Raw genomic sequence first — 15,044 nt, 5'->3', positions numbered from 1 at the left:
GTCCTCCATAAAACGCGAAATTATGCATGTTCACGACGTAGTCGTGCAAAAACGGGCAGAGAAATGTACAGAAAAGCGTGCATGGTGCACGTGCAAAGTTGTTGTTTTGCTAATAATTTGACGTTCTCGTTACCGTCCGCGTCGTTGGACCTTAAAGCCCCTAATAATTCATAAAATGAGTGGGGATCAAGAAAGACCAAACCAGTCAGTGTTTTCAGTTCATTCGGCCTTTCGATTTAATCATTGAAGACAGGATGTCACTCTCTCCAGTTCATTCTCCCTACCCCTCTACCGATAAAGAAATTAAAACCACTTTCGGCTACTGAGCTTGAGCATTGAAAGATGTACATCGCGGGAGGCCACTTGCTTTTCCTTTTATTCCTAAAATCATTCTGATATTATGAACGCCCTGTGATCTTAGTTGTTCCTCTTCCCGTTGACTAACCATGATCAAATCTTGCCTGCGTGCAGACGTCTCCTACTTCCTTTGTTGCTCGCGTAAAAGGGACGTCGCAAGATCAAATACACATCTTTATCCATTCACGATGAGTTTTAATGGTAGAATCGAGTCACTTTAAAGTTGCATACACTTTTCCCCCGGGGGGGGGGGGGTATTCCCTTATAAGGGCTTAATGGGGACGTGCGGCCAGCCAGGGTACGTTTTTCGGGATTTTTGTCTTAAACAGGGTATCGAGTTTATCATTTTTTGTCTTAATCAGGGTATCGATTTATCAATTTTTGTCTCCCTCCCTCCCCACCCAGTGATATATCGAGTACCCCCCCCGGGCACTTTTCAAGCGATAATTCTGGCTTTTGCCTGATATTTCAATGTCACATAGTAGCCTGTCATCACTCTACAATGCCTTAGAGCACATGCAAAGAATATGAGAATGATTACACCTAGAAAAGTGCTTTTTTTACCAAATCAGCTCGCCTACAAAGAACATGCATGTATGAAAGAATCGTGAGAGACATTTCACTGATCTTCAACGAAGTTAAAGATGCTCCTTTGTGATTTCTGTGCAATTATTATACAGCCAGAATTCGAGTAATCGGGGTAAATTTGGATCAAGGTAAACGAAATTTAGTTCGAGTTAGCGAAAAGTTCGAGTTATCCAAAGGCGAATGAGCCGAGAAGTGGCTGAAAAATCCAAGGGAAATGGTTTCAGTTAGCAGTGAGTTCAAGTCATCCGAGTTCGAGTTATACTGGGGGTCTCGGGCGGTTCTCAAGTATTTTTTCGATATCCCATCGCATGGAAACAATAATTCATGAAATGAGAAGGGATCAAGAAAGACCAAGCCAGTCAGTGTTTTCAGTTCATTCGACCTTTCGATTTAATCATTGAAGACAGGATGTCCTCTCTCCAGTTCCTTCTCCCTACCCCTCTATCGGTAAAGAAATTAAAACCACTTCCGGCTTCCTTAACTTGAGCATTGAGAGATGTACATCGCGGGATTTCTGACATTAGGAACGCCCTGTGATGCTAGTTGTTCCTCTTCCTGTTGATTAATCATGATCAAATCCACATTTTTATCCATTCACGATGAGTTTTAAAGTTTCGGTACAGTATAATGAGCAAATTTAAATTGATCTAAGGTCAATCAGCTGGTCAATATGTCTCTCATTTTTAAAGCATATTTGTCATTAAATTATACCATTTGAATTGCATTGAACGAAATGCTATCATTATCTCGATACTGACAGTCAAGAAATTCAGTCCTCGGTGGAAATGTACTTGATTTGCAGACACTTCAGAGTTACAGGTCTTACACGAAATATATCCATATACATTCACCGTGAGTTTAATGGTTAAGGTCAATGTATAAACAAACAAATTAAAATTGATCTAAGGACAATCAGCTGGTTTGTCTCTTATTTTAAAGCATATTTAATTTGGCAATAATTGACACGGTTTTTTAGTAATGGTGAAGGCAACACTATCATTATTTCGATACTAGCAGTCAGGAAAGTCAGTATCTGGTGCTGCTTGATCAGAATGTGGATCACTTAATTAGTGATACGGGAAATAATGGGTGATTGAGATTTTTTATTGCAAGCGCGACAGAGCATGTCCTTGGCAGCAGTCCTTGAAAAGGAATTATTAAAAGCACTTATACCGAGTGGTATCAAGGAGACTAAACGAGCAAATTTCATTGAACAAAACAAGCATATACTCAAATCTAAGCGCTTCTGGATTGCCCGCAACGGTTGGAAGAAGAACCGGCGATGCCACTTTCCTCAAAGGCCCAACTTCGTCTAGCGCAACTGGTGGCAGAACTAGAAAATTCTCTCGTCGCGTGAGTTGGGCTTGGGTCATGTTGAAGGCGCCTCTAAGTAAAGAGTATAAGATGTTTACAAGTTAAATTTACAGTACTGTTTATTTACATTTCTCTCTGGGACATTCTTTTTCACGGTGATCCCGTTTCACCGACCTGGAAAGTTTCCGCTGAATTATAGGTGGTCTCAGGTGGCCCCGAAAAGACTCAAAAGTGGTGTTTCATTTACTTTCTAACCGGAAATTTTCAAAAACTGTTCGTTAACCATATTGGCGTTCTCTCTTTTCCTGTTAAGGTATATTTTAAAATAGGTGACAAACGTTTTATTTATGTTGCTGTTCCGGGTTGTATCGGTAAAATGGTCACATGATCTGATTTATATAAAACACTTGTGAAACATTAAAGAAGTCACTTTTAGTGCGCAGTCCACAACTAGCGGTACAGGGATAGAAGACGGTAAGTTAGTCATATTAGTCGGTTCATTCCTTTGTACGTATAATTTGTTTATTATTTCTCTATTGTTTGTGATTATTTGGTCGATCACTTAATTATTATCGGTGAAAGCAAGCAAATGGAAAACTAGCTGAATCAAGGTTTAAAAAAAATATGCCAAACATAACGTCAGCCTTTCTTTTGCTGCTCGATATTGGCAAGGATGCTTCACCATGATAACTGAAGGGAAAAAACCCCAACATGAAAAAGAAGTTGTTAAAACGGTTAATTAAGCGTACTCACGTACGAAAGATTCAACCGGGCAGCGCAAGCCTAAAACACTTTTAGGAACGCAAATTGATGAATGCACTTTGAAATAGTTTGTTGGTATTTCTACTACAGTGGTACAATTCTCACTTACGATAGAATTTCGACATTAAAGGGGACACATTTATAGCTATTGGTCACAGCTCCCAGAGCTTATTAAGCAAGAATTCGAACTAAATTTTGAAAATGACTATTTTTAAGACGTCGCGCCGCGGCGGCAGTGATCATGCGTACATCAAGAAACTTAGGGAGCCCATTTTGGCGAGAGAAGCAATAAGTTCTCTCAGAACGATGGAGCACAAAATGATTTCGTAAGAAAATATAGGCTCAAACAATACTCAATCTGGGTGCAAACTGGACTCAGCATTAATTCTCTAGATTGCCTTAAATCGCTTCTTGATCTCTTTCAGTCTGAAACACCTAATTTCTTCACTGAGTTAAAGCATAGCGAGAACGAAAAAATTCATTAGCAGAGGAAATGAAAGAGAAAGAGTAGATTTCGAAAGAGAAAGCTCCGTTTGTTTACTTTACGATAGTTCTTGATGACAAAGTAATTCGTCCCTTTTTCTTTTTTGCAGAGTCAGTCTTATTATTCTTGGTCGGCGAAGCATTACAACAGCGAAACTTGTTTAGCAACTGCAAGAATCATTTTAGAAAAAGGTCAACATGAGCTCTAGTTCAGCTTTGTGGTTATTGCTACTTTGGGGTAAGTTGAAAGCACCCGTGCACGTGACTTTTTTTTTTATAACAGCTTCCTTTTTTATCAAGGATAAGACTAAGTTGGATTAAATTACGTGTTCCGCTCATATGGACGAAATTAAGGCCTGATCCATAGTATTTCCTATTAGCTTCAGTCTTTTAACTAAAACAAGTAAAACAGATATTGAATAAATGAGATTATATTTTCACTTAACGATTGACAAAGTTTGCTGTTTAGGATGCACAATGCAGTTAACGGACCAGGACTATCTAAATCGTATCCTTTAGTGAGTGATATGGTGAAGGTTTTCTTTGTATCAATAAGTGTGTGTGGTTAAATAAGTAAAATACTTAAATTAGGGGAGAACTGAGCAGGTGCCCCTCTGGTCCCTTTAGACTGCATAAGCGCTAAACGGAAATGTGCAGCGCCAAAGGGTATGGTCTTTTTACTCCATTTTGGGTCTGAAATAGGTATATTTCTTCGTCACTTAAGAACAGTGCCAAAGTGTGAATTAGGGTAAGTGGGTTACGGTTATAGGGGGCCTTCCCGACAAACCTCTGCGGATTTTGGATTGTTACACGTTTCTGGGAAACTGCTAACCTACAACTTCCCTAAGGCGACAATATGTCCAGGGGTACACTCCCAGATCTCTGTACAGCTTCAGTTATGCCTGTATAACGGAATTGGTCAAGCTATAAATTACTAAATGCAAATTGAACGTCAATATAAAACGTTTGACTGTTGACAACGTAATCATGGGTTAAAACGATATGTCCAGTTTCACACCCTAACAAGAAACGGTGTTTGTTCCTAAATTATCGGTAAATTCGCGTTGTTAGAATACATTTTATAAGAATATCGAGGCTGAAATTTGCAAAATTTTAAGAATATTATAAGAATAAACCCGAGGCGGAGATTTTCGATAGGATATTATTTTATAATGTTGTTTTTCTGGTCTAAGCTAAATATTCCTATTTTCTGCCGAATTTAGGCTTAAATATTCTTTTATTATCCTTAAATTGAGTGATCCGAAGCTTATGCCATTTCCGTTTTAGCATGTATTGCATAGAGTATCAAGGTACCGGTTCAACGAGCTGTTATCAGATTAGCACTGAAGATTTGGCATTAGTTGAAGTGGGGTTTTTTTTTAGAGTGTTTGCTAGTTTTCCCGTTTAGAGAAAGAAATAATTAATTATACCACTTAAGTTAAAAACACATTTTTGATTAACTATACTGAAAGGCCTTGAAAGGGAAAACCCCCATTAGTAATATGGCATCGCCATTTCTCTCCCACTGAGCAGAACTTGAAAATATAAGAGGAGATATACGTCTTCCCTTTCAGAGACAAAAAAAAGGTCGCTTGACCATCTGAACTATTGAAGCCGGAAACTGTAAATATGCGCTGGAACTATACTGAAACCAAGCTTTCAGCGAATCTTTTGGCTCAGGCAAAGATCATGCAAACGGATATGAAAGTACTTTCGATTTAAGGTTGATCTTTCTTTCGTTAGTATGATATTTTCAAGGTTTCATCGAAACAGTTTATAGGTTATTCAGTCTTTAACTCTCTTTGAATTTACAAAAAATCAAATGAATTTATGAAATATAGCTACAATAGATTGATCTTGGAGGGTTTTACATGTAAAGGGGGCTTCATGAATCCAACTTTAACGGGGCCTTTAGTGTCCGGGTGAAAGCGATAACTATTATATTAGTAGCAGTTCTTTGCACCAAATACTGACTAGTTTGATAGTTCAAAACTTTTGCCTGATGTAAGAGGAAAGGTATCGCTTTGCCGTTGCTTGAGAATAGGTTATGTACGGAATGTCAATGCAAATTATCGTTGGGCCATTTCCAGTGCAGGTCTACAGCAGTTTCAATTAAGTACGCTCTGAAACAGACGGTTGTTAAGTGTTTTACTGAGCTATGTTGTCTAAAAGATGATAAGAGTCTGATAACTGTCGGAGACTCGCGAAGGGAGACTAGAGTATACACTGACAGTTACCTATTAACATGATGCCTGTAAAAGTGAAAGTGTTGCATGGTTTCGTTAAATTTCTATTTTTTGCTTCCCAACAGGAAATTTGCTTCATTACATATCAGGTAGGAATGATGTTTTACATGTTTCTCGGATCGCATGAATTCCTCACTGAAAAGTAACTTCCTGTCTGTATCGTTTTTCCGAGAAATTTCCTTTCCCGGTGCATTTCCAGCAAAGTGTAATCATGGTAATAGCTAGACTGTTCACAGGCCAGGCCCACTATTGCGTATTGTGTTACAGGCGGCCATCTTGGATGAGTTTCAAATCAACTTAGGGGGAGGGGGACATTTTGGGAGGAAGTGGGAAAAATAACTGAAAAGAAATTTTTCTCGCCTCCCTTCCCGGCAGCGTCAAAATTTCGACGCCTGTCCCCTCTGTACATATAATTATGAAACCAAGATGGCCACACGTACCGCGCCGGTAAGCGCTCGATCCCGGCGATCTTACGCAAAGGGGACTGTGAAAAGTGTAGCTAATAGCGACCTCTAAGAAACCAGACATTTTTGCTATCGATGCAGTCATTTTTATAATACAGGAAACAAAGTAAAAGCAACAATTTACACACTCAGGAGCCAATCCTGCTCACTATGATCGAGTAAAACAAGTTTTGACGGTAGATACCACAGGATAGGCAACCTCGTCAAATTATCTTGATTTATTATAAACATATTGAGACATACTTACTGAGAAGCTCTCGTAAACGTTCAGACGCAAATAAGTTATGGTATTTACCGCCCTCTCGTCATTTAATGGCGTCGGCATAAATACCTTACGCACATTTTTCAAACACTGTTTTTTTACATTTTGCCATGTCCGCATTTTTTATTTATTTATTTATCTATTTTATTTTTTATTTCTTTTCATCTCAAGGTGGGATCCGACTGTTTAATATCTCATCAGTAAAGAATTATCAATTTTAATGGTAAAATTCTATAGTGAATTGAAAAAACCCTTAGAGACCCTTTAAGGTTAGTATCACATCATTTTTTTGACATATTTTTCAGGTTCTGCCATAACACGACAAGAGCGTTCCATTAGAGGTGATATTCAGACACTGGATTGTGATGCAATCAAAAGAGACCGAAGCAAATACTTGGAAATGTATTGGAGAGTAAAAGGAGCCGACGGAGACATCGGTTACTGTAACAAAGAAAGGAAATGTTTTAAAACGGAAAGTCAGCTTCTGGAAGACAAGAGGATTCAGGTTGTAAGCATTTCCAGTAGCAACTTGAGCATAAAACGTACCTTGCCACAGAAAACAACGGGTCACACTATGACCATTACATGTGAAGTGCACACAACTGACAACAAAATCCATTTATCTGAGGTCAGGATCGTTTATTCTTTAGAGTGTAAGTAAGACTATAAACAGAATTTTTAATAATGATGATGATGATGATGATGATGATAATGATAATATTGATAATGATAATAATAATTACAATAATAATAATAATAATAATGATTGATGAAATGGCCATACAGGATTGCCATCGAGGTAAACGGAACTTAAGCATGGCTTGAGTGGATGTTAAGAAGGCCTATGACTATCCGTTGATCATAGGTGGCTAAACGAGATTATGGATTACACCGGTTCCCCAGCTAGCTCTGTAGGGAGATCCGGAACCTCTGTGCAAGCTGGAATAGCAGAATTGCAGTTCCTATAAAGCAGGGGAATGAGACTTCCTCGACATTCAGATTCAGTGAGGGTCTACCCGAGGGAAAGGCACTTTGCCCGCGTCTCGTCACTTTATGTCTAAGACCCGGTTGCCTGGAAACTAAATGTTACCTAGGGTTATAGGCTTTCTAAGCTTATAGGGACTAAGGTGACCTACTTGCTGTATGTAGACGACCTTAAAGTGTTCGCTTCATCTGAGAGCAAGCTAAGCAGGGCACTACCATCAACCAGTGCCGGTATGCAGGATAGGTTAATACTCATCTCCGTATTCCAAAATGGCGTGACACATTCTGATTCATACAAAAGTGATTCTCTGCAAAGGGAGGAACCGCATGCATTGACTACCAATACTAATAAGGGTTAAGCCATGACTCGAAAAACGGTTAGCTTCTATTTAGGCTTAAGGTTGATGCTATATACTTCCAACTCGAACCACTTCTTCCCAGCAAATCCTTGGTAATCTAGTGGTTTGGGTGGTGGACTACAGATTCTATTCTCCGGGATCGAATCCTGCTCGTTCCATCTCGGAATTCTTTTCCCTAAACTATTGAAGAGACTTAGACTTTCATGAACATTTTCTCAGGCAGAAATTTCAAGAGACATAGAAAGATATAGAAATTTCATGTAGGAAAAGGAAAATGTCTTGTGAGAACCACTGAGAGGGAAATGTCAGTTTGGAGTATGGAGATGAGTGCTAACCTGCAGGATATCGGCTAGAAGTGGAATCCAAATGAGTGTAAAGGTATCTATATCAGAAAGGGCAAGCAAGTTGAACATGCAGCAAACCTCAAACAGGACAAGACCAGCTTACAGTTGCAGCAAAGATGTACTTGGAAAAGCTCTCAATAATATGGACAAGCCCTCTGTCCGACGCCAACCGCGTCAAGGCAACAAACCAGTTCGCCTTGCTTGTCTTGACGTACCCCATGTGGACCCAACAATGGCCATTGGGAGAGCTGAAAAGCATTGATAGAGAGACAAGAAAGTTGATCAGTGAGAATGGTGGGAGACACCCTCTTAGCTCTACTGCATTGCTTATGCAGATCTCAAACCAGACGAGACAACTCTGGTCGAGTACCTTAAGACTGAGGCCAAGCGCAAGTTCCTGGGTGTGAGAGAGTCCGTGATGGAAGACGAGAAGTTAACACTTACACTCTTACAGTAGCAGCAAGGTCGTACTTGCAAAGGCTCTCATTAATCTGGACAAGCCGTCTGTCCGACGCCAGCCGCTTTAAGGCAACAAACTCGTTCGCCTTGCTTGTCTTGACATACCCAATGTGAATCCAACATTGGCCATTGGGAGATTTACAAAGCATTGATAGAGAGACAGTTAATCAGTGAGAATGGACAGAGACACCCTCTTAGCTCCACTGCAGTGTTGTATCTTCTTATAGATAAAAAGGGGTCGTGGACTCAAGTCTGTAGGTCAAGAGTACGAATTAATTAAGACCAAGATGGCTATGAGGCTGTATGAGAATCCAGACCCAACGGATGAGAAGTGTTTGGATTTTTGAAGCAAAAGAATGCGAGAAGGGATTCTCCTTACTTGTGAAAGACGCGCACAAGTTTGGGGAGAAACTTGCTACTTATGTGAATTTGGCCACTCCCGACCCATCCTTTAGCTCTCAGCAAGTCCCAGAGAAGAAAATCAGTAAATATCAGGTGAGCTAACATCTTAAGAAAGCTGTGGAAAAGAAGCTTAAGGAGAAGGTGGAAGACCAGAGATGGCAAGGACGTCTGCTATGAACTACTTGGGAAGACGACCAGCTGAGTGAGCACGGCTGTTTTGCCTGGTTAAGTGGGTGGGCGTGCTCTCCTTCGGACATTCAATAGATAGTGGACCGGATAAGCCTTACGTTTGCTTTATTATTTCATTTTTATCATAAAAATATAAGGCTTTCATTAGTTTCATTTTTTTAATACTATATAATACATTATTATATTACATTATGTAAACCTTAGGTTTGCATTAGTTTTAGGATTCCTTAGGAATTTCTTTTTATTGCACCAGTGTAGATTTAACTCATTATCACCTTTTCAGGGTTGAATTCCTGTAAAACAGCATAATAGGCTACGCTTTGCGTCCCGTGTGGCTAATTTTCTAAGCATGCGTACGTCGTAAACTGATTAAATAATAATCATCATCATCATCATCATCATCATCCTCATCATAATTATAATCATAATAATCATGATTTTCTTGCCCAGGCGGAATATTCTTATTTATCTGCCTATTTTAGGCTGAAAATAGTATTGTATTTTTCTTCAAAAAGAAAGAATTTATTATAATGACACTTTTTGCGGCTTAGTTCATTCCTTTTCTTCGCGCTGTATACTCTACATATGTATTACATCTATTGTTCATCGAAGTCATTCATGGAACATTTGGCTATAGCTAGTCCAGCTATTTTTCGTTTTGTTAGCTAGTTTTGCCGTTTAGAGAAAGGTGTACTACCCGGTTAATTTGTATTTTGATTACAGATTTTCAACACACAAGTTATATCCTTTTCAAAAGGCTCAACCTCGGGTTGAAGATATCCTTAAAAACTTTGATTCTTATAAAAGACCGTAAACTGCCGCTGTGCTTAACAAAGTTAAACTGTGTTCCGCGCGAGAGTGTGTTGTCAATTCTTTCATTGAAAGTATTATATGCAGTGGCTCTTTAGTATAAAGAAAAAAACCCGATTAAAGAAACTTTACATGTAAATAAAATGCGATATTTCGTTACGGATACATTCCAAAACGAGAGCAATCAAATGCACCCTTCGCTGGTCACAAGTCTGAAATGCACTCTTCATTCTGTCCTATAAAGAGAAGTAACATACTGAATCTATGATTTTTAATTTTAGGCCCACAAGCAATTTCGTCTCCTAAGGTAAGTAGTTTTAACATTTTTTTCTCCAAATCTTTAATTTTCATACTGATGCCGACTCAACAAAATTTTAACATGTATGCTACAAAAAAGGTTTTTTTTCAAGTGTAGCTCCATAGTTACTGTTTTCGTTGTTGTTGTTGTTGCTGTTGCTGCTCTTGTTGTAGTTGCTTATTTATTTTGCTTTGTTTTATTAGGTATATTTTGATTGCTTGGCACCTTTCAAAAATAAACAGAACAAATGGAAGTGAAAATTAGGGCAATAAACGTCTCTACCTTTAAAACGTACAAAAAATATAATTTGCAAATTTAACAGCATTTCCTTTTAATAATTTTTTTATATTTTGGGACCGAAGATCTATTTTATAGATCCGATGTGTTGTACATTTTGCATTGCCTTGTCCATGTTTCTAAGGTTGTTTTTGTCCATCCTATACTTTCTTTGCGAGACATCCTATACCTTCTTTGCCCTCCGGGAGACACGTGATATGGTGTGATTTGCTGGATGTTGGAGTTCAGTGAGGGTCTATTTTCTCAGCAGAGCTTCTCTGTTTGTTACGCCGTCCTAGCGAGAACGGCTTGGAAACTGAAATTTGATAGCATTTTGTTTTGAATAAGGGTATGGGCATGATTTTCAGTTGAACATGCCTAGCGAGCGTAAAAATCGCAACCAGTCTGAGGATTAATGAGAGAGGGAAAATTTTATATATTTAGGCATGACAAAATTCAAGGGAACATTGGTACTTAGAAATAACATCTCATAGGCATGGAAAAAATGGGTTCATGCCCTCGCAGCCCAAAATTGACCCAGCTAAACTTAGGTCCCAGATCTCTCGCCGGGTTCATAATTCATTCCCAGTTTTTGCTCCTCTGGTTTGGCATGCCGGGCATGCCGATGGTGAAGCCACTTGGTTTGGCATGCCCGGCATGCCAGGCAAGAAATTGGCATGCCCAGCGAGACTGATTTTGATGTTCGCTTCAGCACCATATCCTGCGAATCACATATAATCGCCAAATATATCTTAAGGAGCTTGAAGTTACAGGTTTCATGCCTGGCAATAAATGCAGATTATAACAAAAAAAAGCCATGTTTGTCATAATGTGTGTCACGGGATCGACTGGCAAAACTGAAGACAGAAGCCTGGATTTATAAATAAAAAGCACAACAAAACAACATTATTCATGCATAAAATAGAATACTTAACTTGCAATCAAAGATTAATCCTTTTATTTCAAATCGATACTGACATTTCTGGGTCCAGATTTAAATTTGATCGCGGAAAAGCGTCTTAAACAATAAGATAACAAATCTTCTCAGTATAAACTTATCCATGCTTAAGTTTTATCGCGTCGCAATGTTTCCCGGTCAACAGCATTAAAAGACTGGTGAAAATGAAGCTTACCAGGTCGTTCAAGTCAGTGCGAGAGTACGACGTTAATACTGCAAAGACGTTCTGATTTGGTGAAATTGGACTGCCTTCTCAGAGAGATTTTGCTTAGTTTTTCAGTGCGCTCCTTGTCGGCTATGCGAATCTCGCAAACTGTTTTACTCCTTGCTGACGATAGTCCTTTGAGCAACGTCATCTGCGTCATCCGAAGATACCCCGAGCACGCACGAAATCGGCCGAATTTCGCAGAAGTGTTTTCGGATGACGAGGAATCTAGTTTGTTGTAGCGTGGCAGTTGTGGCGTCACGATGTCGTCATGTCTCTTCGCACTTGTTTGTCTTTTTTTTCTGCGGTGCATGGTTGAGATGTTGGTGAATGCTGGACAAGAAATGGATTCTGCGAGAGACTGTAAGTACAAATTTAGTATTAATTTGGTAAAGAAAAAGCCTGAATATCGAACAAATCCCGTGATTTAGCCTTTTGGCATTCGGTTTATCTTGCTGCCTAAGAACTCCGGCATAAGTGGTTCTCAACTCGTTCACTTCGGATTGTTTCTGTTTGTATGTCTTGTAATCTTCTTCTGCGGCTAAGAAGACTAGAGAAAACTTCAAAAATAAGAAACCAAAGCTAAAAAAATTAAGGTCTAATTTTATAGCTCGAGTATAATTATTTTTGGCACCTACGGTCATGTTTTTCCACTGTACTGGTAAAGTCACTTATTTTTGCTGCATAGTTTGACTGTTGTTTGAAAGACAATCAAACGGATATTAAAATCACTTTTGGAGACAAAATAAAATATCCGTAAATCAAATGCCAAAATCAGATTTGGATTTCGCTTTAAAAAAATGAACATGCTTCACGTGTCAATGCAAAGTTGTAAACAACTCAATATAAGCAGTCTGTGAATGTACGTTTAGGTCCACAAAACTAATTTTTCTTTTGGACATCTCATCCAAGCAAAGACTTAAGGCTTACATTGCTTGTCTACGAGTGTACTACAAAATGCTTTGCTACAGTAAGCCTCTGAGAGGCGATTCTGGTAAATTTATAGGACGCTAAAATGCAAATAATTCTAAGCTTAAACAACCTGGCTGGGTCCGACTTCTGAATTACAAAATATTCACGTTTGCCGGCTCTACTTTAAATGAACATGGTTTTTGAAATGATTTTGTACTATTTTAACCCGAAAATTATGATTGGGTTATAAAGCTTTTAAAACGGACGAAAACTAAGCTAATAAACATGTTCAATGTAAAAAACTAAGATTTAGTCGCTTTTTCAACTTTGCTTTGTGGGCCGAAAAATTTACCTTTACGCGAAAACAAAAGCAAACAATGAGGCTTTTATTCGACATATTTTCTGAGAATTTTATCTGATCAATTTAATGTCACTAGCATTGTTTTCGTATAGGAGTTTTCCTAATTATATGAGCTTTTAATTTAATAATTTTGATACTCTATAAACTTCTCATTTGATAGCCTCACTTTTTATACACCGCTTGAGAAACAAATTCGCTCTCGTTAAATCCTATTTTATGACCTATTTATTAGAACTCTAGGTAACATACGAAATGATGTAACCGGACAGGCTTTAACCTTTGGTCCTAATTTATTTTTTCTTCGCAACCCCTAATCAGTTGACGGGCCGTGAGAGAATATCGCCACAAAAAGATGCGAAAAAGTTTTCGCTGAGTTTCCTTTACATATTCCGGCTTTATATGGGTCTACACCTTGCCTGCTTAAAAATGAAACTGTTGTTCAATTAAGTGTCAGTCAAACTTGGTATAATCTTGACTTGCAAATCCAAATGCAAAGGTTTATTTCGCAGTAGAAAAGCGTGTAAACATCATCGAACAGCGCAATGTAAATTGGCTAATGTGAAACCACGTTTCTTTCACTTTATTTACCATGTATTTATCTCAATTGCACACTCTTGTGAAATTAGCCTCAGACAATTACTTGCGACCTTTAACAGAATCAACAAGCCAGTATGAAAATATGTTAAGAGAAGCTGAGCTCTACATGTTTTATTTCTTTTTTTCATATTGCCCTTGCATGTGTTAACATTCCATTTCTTTTTTGTTACAGGTAACTTCCAGACATGACTAGGAGATAATTACTTTTCTAGAGAGCAATTCTTTGATACTGTCAGTTATTACTGACTTACTTTGAGTTAAAGACAAAGAACACAGACACTGGTAATGACATAAAAACATTAATCTCTGGCAAGCCTACAAAACAAGAAAGAGGAACTCAGACTCCTTATCAAAATGTGAAACAAGATAAAAACAGTTTTTCTAACGTAGGGAAAATTGCGTTAGAGAGATTTGTAATTGCAACGTTATATTCAAGCACATTGCATTGTCAAACATCATAATTTACTGAATAATGAACAGTGATTTTGGGGCTTGGCTCAGTTTGTAATGAACTTTGAAAGATATTCTATTACCTTGTATTTTTAAAAGCTTTCATGGAACATAGATGCATTTTATTATACAATGAAAATAGTCTCTGTCTCTCTTTTTAGTTATTTCAGTCAATTCCATTTTATTCGCAATGTGAAGTGGGAATCCTATTAAAGACTCATTAAAAGGGGTGAGGAGTTTTTAGCATCCCCTAACAGGTCATCACCATGATGACGCTGTTTTATTACTTCGGCAGAATCCCTCAGGGTTTTACTTTCTTGTGAAAATTAGAGCTTTTGTTATTTAAACTTCGCTGGGACAACCAAATCTATGAAAATGAAAGGAATAGCAATGACGTCATCGTGTAACCGTACATCAAAAGATATTAAAGCACTGTGATCTGTTTAGTTTTTTTTTTTTTTAGCCACGCTTAAAATATCTGTAGATTCAAGGAATTATAACCTGTGCGTTGAGAGCATGCCAGAGACCGATTTTGGCATGCCCGGCATGACCCAGATTATGGCACGCCCGGCATTCCAGAGAATTTAGCATGCCGGGCATGTCAGAAAATTTGGCATGCCCGGCATGCCGGAGATTTTGCTGGGTATGAATTACTTATTCCTAGAACCTAGGCTTCTCGCGGCCTGGGTGAGAAGGTCACAGAACCTCAAATTATGCTTACGGGGCATGCGAAATTCTGTTGCATGCCAATTTCAATGCAAAACCACTCTGGGGCCACCCCCTCTATTACCAGTGAGCAAATCATTGACGATAGGCATGGGAAAAATCCTTGCATGCTAACCAACATTGAAAACGTAACAGAAATGTCCTCAATTGCTGAGTCATGCCCTAGGGGAGGCTTTAAAGTACAGAATTTCCTGACATGGATGAGGGAATTTTCCGTAAACAGCATGTGATCATGCCG

General features: G+C 38.6%; 1 protein-coding gene and 2 long non-coding RNA genes across 3 annotated transcripts in view; all 3 read left to right on the top strand.

The window, feature by feature from the left end:
• The first annotated feature begins 2,670 nt into the window (after positions 1 to 2,670).
• LOC140944051 (uncharacterized) lies at positions 2,671 to 5,950 on the top strand. Its single transcript, XR_012166664.1, has 3 exons — positions 2,671 to 2,733; positions 3,615 to 3,742; positions 5,816 to 5,950. It is a non-coding gene; the product is annotated as an uncharacterized lncRNA (long non-coding RNA).
• Positions 5,951 to 6,783: 833 nt separating this feature from the next.
• The window catches only part of LOC140944037 (pyrethroid hydrolase Ces2e-like), a 32,442-nt gene continuing 24,181 nt past the window's right edge, over positions 6,784 to 15,044 (top strand). The window contains exons 1-2 of the mRNA XM_073393145.1: positions 6,784 to 7,129; positions 10,305 to 10,330. Coding sequence (XP_073249246.1) covers positions 6,877 to 7,129; positions 10,305 to 10,330 — 279 coding nt within the window. The 5' untranslated portion in view covers positions 6,784 to 6,876. The remainder of the gene's footprint in view (positions 7,130 to 10,304; positions 10,331 to 15,044) is intronic.
• Positions 11,972 to 14,219, top strand: LOC140934638 (uncharacterized). Its single transcript, XR_012165116.1, has 2 exons — positions 11,972 to 12,123; positions 13,803 to 14,219. It is a non-coding gene; the product is annotated as an uncharacterized lncRNA (long non-coding RNA).

This window comes from Porites lutea, chromosome 1 (assembly GCF_958299795.1).
Source record: "Porites lutea chromosome 1, jaPorLute2.1, whole genome shotgun sequence".
Lineage (NCBI taxonomy): Eukaryota > Metazoa > Cnidaria > Anthozoa > Scleractinia > Poritidae > Porites > Porites lutea.
The sequence above is the reverse complement of the archived record's forward strand: the minus strand, read 5'-3'. Positions and strand labels throughout refer to the sequence as shown.